Source organism: Belonocnema kinseyi, chromosome 7, assembly GCF_010883055.1.
Source record: "Belonocnema kinseyi isolate 2016_QV_RU_SX_M_011 chromosome 7, B_treatae_v1, whole genome shotgun sequence".
In the NCBI taxonomy this organism is placed as follows: Eukaryota; Metazoa; Arthropoda; class Insecta; order Hymenoptera; family Cynipidae; genus Belonocnema; species Belonocnema kinseyi.
The window spans coordinates 89,473,870-89,482,174 of record NC_046663.1 but is presented as its reverse complement, the minus strand read 5'-3'; the positions used below and the strand labels follow the sequence as shown (position 1 = coordinate 89,482,174).

General features: G+C 29.0%; 1 protein-coding gene across 7 annotated transcripts in view; it reads right to left on the bottom strand.

The window, feature by feature from the left end:
- LOC117176022 overlaps window positions 1-8,305 on the bottom strand; it is a 95,987-nt gene that overhangs the window by 19,822 nt on the left and 67,860 nt on the right. For all 7 annotated transcript variants that reach the window (XM_033365979.1, XM_033365981.1, XM_033365980.1 and 4 more), the window contains exons 4-6: window positions 4,371-4,468; window positions 2,909-3,032; window positions 684-915 (exon numbers count right to left, since the gene is read on the bottom strand). In XM_033365979.1, coding sequence (XP_033221870.1) covers window positions 684-915; window positions 2,909-3,032; window positions 4,371-4,468 — 454 coding nt within the window. The remainder of the gene's footprint in view (window positions 1-683; window positions 916-2,908; window positions 3,033-4,370; window positions 4,469-8,305) is intronic.

Here is an 8,305-nt window from a genome sequence, read left to right as displayed (position 1 = left end):
GTTCATTTGGCATTCTCTCAACATGTCCGAACCATCTTAACCGATTTCTTTCCCATGTGTCTACTAGCGTCTCTTCTGCACCACATTCTTTTAGAATTATGAGTTTTAATATTGCGATTAAAATCGAATTTTGGAAAGTATAATTTTTTCTCACTAACATTTTTTTTAATTTTGAATGAAGTTCGCATTCCTTTAAGTTTCATCGTTCCGGAGTAGATATTTTTTATTTTAAATGCTTCTTATTTAAAATTATTATTTATTTGGAAAGTTTAAAAAAAATAATTCAATTAATTTTCTGATTTTAGAAAAATGTGCATGATGAGCTTTAATTTTAAATTATAATTTTGTTATTTAATAACAATTTAATATTCTAGAATTTCAGAAACTGTGAGTTTATTTTTCCATTTAAAATTGTGAAATTTTAATCGCTTTGAATTTAAAATGATTCAAATTTAAAAGTTTGCAATTTTCATTGAATTTCGGATGCTTTCAATTATGAATAAGACAATTTCAACTGAATTTTTTCAATCATCCAATTTCCAAAATTCGAATCTTAAAATAGTCACGAGTATTTATCGAGAGAATCGGGAGAACCGAGAAACGAACAATTAAAAAAAAGTGGCCGCCCTGAAAAAAGCTTATTTGCATTAAATTTAATGTTTAAAATTAATTTGTAAACCTACTTTTTGAACAGCCTGGACCAAACCATCCTACATTACAATAACAGTGCTTAGTTGGTGCTGTAGTACCACCATTGTCAATACAAGCACCTTGCGTCCCACAATCTGTGTCGTCCATACACTCTTCTTTGTACTGGCATTTAGCACCATGATAAAATAAGTCACATTTGCACCTGCCTAGCAGATACCTTCCATGACCACTGCAAGTTTCCCTAAAAGTTTTTCTGTCGACAATCTGCAAAATTGCATAATTTAAAAAAAAAGACCGAGAAATTGGGAAAACCGGGAAATTACCGATAACTTTGTTCACCAAGAAAAAATCGGGAAATACCGGAAATTTTATGCTGTGATCAAGACTTTTCTCTCAAACGTACTATTATGCAATTTAAGCATATTTTTTTATGTTTTATTACTTTTTTAATCCTCGATTAGAACAGTGAATTTTCGGAAAGAATTCTAATTTTTAGTTCGGAACAGACAATTTTGGAAAGTTATTTATTTTTCACTTGGTATAGGGAATTTACTAAAAGAATTAAACTTCTGAACTTGGACGGATTAAAAATTTTTTTAATTCCTTGTTTCAAATTAGAATTTTTTTAAAACTTAAACATTCTTTTTTTTTCAAATAAAAATTTGCCAGAATTTGAAACTGCCCTCTTCAAAATCTAGAAAAAGTGAGGTGCTCTATTTCTGAATTATTATGGAAAATGTTGGAAATAAATATAACTCAAACTTTGGAACAGGAAATTTCCGTAAAGAATGATAAATTTCCCTTTGACAGCTAATTGACATTAAAAATTATAATTTTTAATTAGAAAGGCAAATTTTCGCAAAGAATTATATAATTGAGTTTATTAATTAGAGTCATAAAACAGAAATTTTGAAAAATAATTTTAATTCTGATTTAGAGGACAATTAGAAAATACGCTGTTCAAATTTAGTATTATAATGTTTATAAATCGTTAAAAATAATGTTAATGTTTTAAGTTATTTTAAATTGACCGAAAAAATAAAAAATCTACCAATTATTCACAAAGTTATAAAGCAGTAAAAAAATCTTGCTTTTTGACTACTGCAAAAAAAAAAACATTTTTTTTGACCCAGGGACCTCAGAAGTACAGAATTTTCAATTGTACATTTTTTAAATATAAAACTCTTAAATTTCTGAGATTTACAATTAAACATCTAATATTTTAGAATGTTTACAGTTTAAAATTATTTAATTTTGAACATTCCTAATATATAAATAGTTTAATTTTAAAGATTCACCATGAAAAATTTTTAAATTTGAATGATGAGAATTACTGAATTTTGTATTTAAAATTTTCTAAATGTTCAAGTTTTGAGATTAACAATTCAACGTTATACAATTTTGGAGTGATGCCATTTAAATTTCGAACATTTCTAGAATTTTGAAGAAATTTCAAATGTAAGATTCTTTAATTTTTTAGATTTATAATGAAAGATTTGTTAACTTAGAATGTTTATACTCTTTTATTTTTAGGATTTGCAATTAAAATCTCTTTTATTACAAAAATTTATGAATAAAATTCTGAAATTTATTGTTTTTGATGATCAAAAATCAAACATTTTCAATCCCAAATCTTCCAAAGTGAAAGAATTTTAAATGTCCAGCATCAGAACTACAGAATATATCATTGTAAATTTTCTAAATGTAAATCTCTTCAATTTTAAAGATTTTCAATTCAAAGTTCTACAATTTTGAAGAGTAGCCATTTAAATTTCTTGAATTTTGAAAACATAGAATTTCAAATTATTCAATTTGCAAAATTTATATTTTAAAGGTATGTAATTATGAACGGTTTTTTTTTAATAGCTTAATTTCGAAATTCTTCAGTAGAAAATATTTCAATTTTTACAATATGCAGTTTAGAATTATTGAATTTTAAATATTTGCAATTGAAGATTTCAATATTTAATGTGTATAATAGAAAATAAATCAATTTTCAATGCTTATTTGGAATAGTTTAATTCTGAAGATTTAACATTGAAATTGATTGAATCTGATAGATTTCCAATCGCGAAATACTTTAATTGGGGGGAGGGGGGGTCCAAACTATTTTGTTATGAATTGTAACATGGATGGGGGTGCAAAAATGAGAAGAAATGTATCATGTAATTGAAGGATAGCTCCTGATGTCAAAGGAATAAAATATTTTCTACAAAAATAAAGAAATTGTAAAAATATATATTTTTTTTTTACTTACGTCGACATCAGCGCAGGACCAAAACCTATATGAAGATCCCCATTCTTCAGCTTCACGAAGCAATCTCACTGTGCAATTAAAGCAAGTGAAATTATGAGGAATCTTGATCGGATAGCTCTGCGCCCTAAAAATGTCACAGAATACGTTTCATTTTTGAAATATGAAAATGAGATACAATAACCAGCATGTAACCAGTTATGCAAAGTAGGATGGACAGATTTGAGATAACTGTTTTTAAATTATACATCTGTATATTGCATACTCTGAAAGCATCAACTTAATCAAGCTAATTCAAAATTAAATTTACGAAGGAAATAGAGTTTGTGAATTAATGTTGTAATTTTTCTAGTAGTAACTTCAATGTTCTTTTTAAAAATTCTATACAAATCTTCTGTCTCAGGTTTGGCAGCTGGACCGGGAACACCGGGAAATGATCGAGGATTTTTATGTGGGCCGGGAATTTGGTTTAATTTTGAATAAAAGTCCTTATAGTTTATAAAATAATTATCAGTTTTAATTTTAATACTAGCACACAATAAAACGTCATTAATAATAAAAATTAAGTTTTCAAATATTTATCGTGTAAGAAAAGCCAATATATTAAATTTTTGTCATAGACTGCACACTCTTGCCCCGTTTTAAAAGAATTACCCTTTCCCCCTTTTTCAAGAATTCCCCTTTTCTCCTTTTTTTGTTTACATGTGAACTGAATTATTAGAACACGATAAGAAAATCTAACTAGTTTTGGATGAAAGTTAACCCTGGTTGGTAAAAAATTCAACTATTTTTTTGAAAATTTAATTACTTTCTTGAAAATTTAAATATTTGGTTAAAATCTCATTCTTTTTTGTTAAAAATTCAACTATGTTGTTGAAAATTCGTCTCTTTTCACTAAAAGTTCATGTAATCTTCATTGGTTGATCAACATAATTTTTTGTTGAAGATCAACCTTTTCAGATTCATCATTTTACTTTTTTTAACTAATTCCTCTTTTTGGTTCGAAAGTTCAGCTTTTTGGTTAAAAACGCAACTATTTCAGGTTGAATTTTGATATTTTTTATTTGAAAATTACGAAAATTTGGTTGAAAATTCGTCTTTGTTGTTGAAAGTTCAACTATTTTGTTTCAAATTCAATTATTTTGTTAAAAAGTCATCTGTTGTGGTCGATAACTTAGCTGTTTTATTGAAAATGTGTCTCCTTGGATAGAGAATTCGTTTTGATTCAACTCTTTTGTTAAAAATTCGTTGTCTCTTGGTGAAAAGTGCAATGTATTTCGGTTGGAAATCTTAGGAACTTAAAGCATTTCATATTGAATTAAATATTGTACCATTAGTACCTATATACCAATTTGATTCCAAAAAGCAGTTTTAACTTCTGAATGTCAATGACCAGGAAGTATTCCGGCGTTAAACTTTTAGTACTTGAAAATAATAATAATTTACATAATTAAACAGAACTTACGTCGCATCAGTTTTGACGAACTCACTTTGACCTGTCACTGGGGTAAGATCAATAAGTGGCCTGTCGAGTGCGTCCAAAATTTGAAGCCTAAATCCTCCCTGAAACAAAAAGGATAGGAAAAATTAAATTTTTGACTTAGACAAAATTGGCAGCGTCGAGGTTTGAATGCTTATAATGTTTAAAGTTTAAACCTGAAAATTTGGAAACCGAGTTGGAAACCTTGAAGTTCTGAAACTTCAAATATTATTATTCTTAGTCTTAGGATGCTTTCAAAATTTGGAAATAATTATTGAAAGTTCAATGGAAATTTTGAATTAAATTGAAAATGTTAGAAGCCACCCTGGCACATTCCCTGTTGAAAATCCCAATGTTGTAAACTACGTCAGAAACGACATTGTGAATTAAGTCCCTTTTAAGTCAAATATTCCCTTCGCTTTTATTTGATAAACACCTAGAATAAAAAAAAATAAACTATACAAAATAATAGTTTAACAGATTTCGCTGCGTAAACTGCTCTCATAAGGGGGTAAAATCTTGATTTTTCAAAAAAATAATAGAATCAATATTTTAAAGTGTAATTATTTTTTAGATGCCATATTGATATCAATATAATTAATCAACAGAGTGCTTAAATTTCTCAGGTAAAAGGCGAATCTTGTAGAAAACAGTTTACTTTTAAACCCCAACAAAAAATTTTCAACAAACCAAAAAATTCATTTTACAATCAAAGATATGTCAGGAAAATGTTTTAAAAACAATTAGTCGAATTTACAACCAAATAGTTATATTTTAAACGAAATACTATCAACTTTAAACCAAAAATGGAATAGTTGAATTTTTTAATTAAAAAATCTATATTAACCAAAAAAAGGAATTTTCAACAAAATAGTTAAATTTTCAAATAATAAAATAAATTTTTAACAAAGTAGCTCACCTTTCAATCAATTAGTTGAATTTCTAAACAAAAAGTATGAATTCTAAATGCAAAATTTAATGGTTAAATTTTGATCTAAAGAGATGAATCTTCAACCAAGAAAGATTTTTCAACCAAAAAGGATGAATTTTTAATAAAATGTTAAACTTTCAACTAAATAGTATAATTTATATTTAAACAATAAAATTCTTAAACAAAAAAGATTAATTCTCATCCAAAAATGTATTAGTTGATATTTCAAGCGGAAAGTATTATATTAATTATCGAACGTTCCGCAAAATAGTCAAATATTAACCAAGTACTAAAATTTTGAAGGAAAAAAAGGAATTGTGTATCAAAAATATAATTGTAGACCTTTGAACTAAAAAGGATGCATTTTCAACGAAAAATAGTTGTATTTTCTTATTAGTTCTATTAATTCTATTAACTCAAAAACAAAAAAAAGTTCAAAGAATTAAAAAAAAAAACAATGTAAAAAAGAAATAAGGAAAAATATGAATATCACTACATCCCATTCACTGGTATTGTGACGTAGTTTTTGAAAGGCGAAAACTTCGTCTGAAACTGCGTAGGAAGCGACGTCGTTTACGTCCATTTAGAAATGGCGATTGGTATTTGTCCTAACGGGGATACCGTTCTACCGCCCATTGAGCATTCAGTTATGATATAAATATATGTGAAAAACGATTTTAAACGACAAAATGAATACTGACTAAACCCCGACCAGTTCCTGACTAGAACTTTTCAGTTCTCTTATATTATTCAGGAACCAACTAAAGCTTGGCTAAAATAGAAGATTGTGGCTAAACTAGACGCACATAGTTTTTTTAGTCACAAAGAATAAAAAATCTTAACATTCCAAAAAGGTTCCTGACTAGAACTTACTAGTCCAGTTGTTCTCGTGAGACTCTGAATATTTTTCTAATTAAAATGGCGATAAATGGGGCTATTTCTACATCTCAATTTCCGACGTAGTTTCCTATACGCATTTTGTGTTGACAAAATTTCCAATATACACTCAACTCCCGATATAAGAACCCCTGGTTTACGATATTCCTATGACTGATGGCCTCAGCAATTTCTGGATGAGAAGAGCCGCGGGGATAAAGATAGACGATGCTCAGTCAATCGTGAGAACCAGCATGAGCGCCCCACTCCCAGCGCATTATTTGCATCAAGTTGGGTCATGCATACAAATCAAACAAAAATTATTTATATGGCTCTGCCTGTTTGCGCTTTGATACCCTTGATTTAAGATTAAGGTCAACGCAAGCCATGCCCAAAACCGTTCTAATATCGGGAGTTGAGTGTAGTTGTGAATTTGAAATCATACAGAAAAATCCTTGAATAAGAATTCTACAATGCAGTACGTAATCTACATTTTTCTGGGTTAATCATTTATTCTGGATGCGAAGTATTCCGCATAAAATAAAATGAAATTACATGACCATATAAATAATGAGTTGATGATGACGCGAAGATTCAATGACACGGTTTCGTGTCAATCAAACGTTAGCTTCAAGGACGCGTTGGGAGTCCTAATAGCTCAGATCTCCTTACTTGAAAGGAAATGACGACGATGGATACTTAAAGATTCATAGACAGAAATTAGAAAGTCATCGCATTCTCGATTAGTCAATATAACTGAATTCCGTAATCAAACTTCTACATACAACTTGTCACTAAGTCGTAAATATTTTGTAAAATAGATTCTACAGAGAATAAATTTGTCTTTGAGCACTAAGAGAAGTTTCACAAATTTAAAAATTGACGAAATTTGGGAATATTATAACATTCTTCAATGAAAAGTGCGTTAAGAACCGTATTAAAATTTTCAGGCCTCGCAGACCTGTCCCTACAGCCCCTATTGTACCTCATATTCATTTAAGGTCCCTAAGCCCTAAGGTACCCTATTTTCAATATTTGGTTGCTATGGTACCCTACGTGTAGCCCATAATGTTACTTTTATTTCAATAAAATAACTCGTGGGTTAATATACCTATTTCTATTGATTACCTATTTCAGGGTGTTTTTATAGATTTCGAGAAATTTTTACTATATTTCAATAATTGAGCGTCCGGGACGAATTACTCGCGTAATCTTCGTACGTTGGGCACATATTATTAAAACAGTTTAAACCTTTGATTCACAAACGAAACATACCCTAGCAATGTCTAAAAGCTGAAGAAAAAATTGAAGATCGCCTATTGTTTAATAATATTTCATTTCAAATTAAGACAGATCGGTAACCCCGTTTTTCAGTTTCGCCGACCAAAATTTATTCAGGGGACTTTAGAGGTCAAACAGCTTCCAGTGAGTCATTGGTTTTTCACTATTGAAGGGAAATTTTTAAAAACTTTCAGATCGATTCATGAAAAATTGGCGGAAATATCAATTTTACAAGAAATCATGACACGCCGCCACCGATAGATCCGCGAGCACTCAGCACCATCGGGCAGCGTTCTCGTTACTGATCGCCGTAAGCGGCGTGGCATTCTTTCTTGTAAAATGGATATTTCCGGAAATTTGCAATGAATCAGTCTACAACATTTTTCTTCAATAGTGACAAACAAATATTTCACTGGAAATTGTTTCAACTAAAGGCCCCTCCATATTTTTTTTGTCGGCGAATCTCAAAAAGCGGGGTTAACGATCTGTCTCAATTTGCAACTAAATATTATTAAATAATAGCGATTCTGAGTTTTTTCTTTAGTTTTTAGACATTGAATTTATAAGAATTTAGCGTATTTTTAAAGCTTTTAAGTATTTTTAAGCTTTTAATTAAAAATATTTGAGGAAATTTAAAAATATTCCAAGAAATTTTGTATTAACTTAATTAATTTCAAGGGATTTCAAGGCGTTTTAAATATTTTAGAATACCCTTTTTTCTAGAATTTCGGAAGATATGAAACGGTCTTATAAGACCTAGAAGGTTTTAAGACATTTAAAAGATTTCACCGAAATTTATAAGATTTAAATTATTTTAAGTTTTTTTTTAACT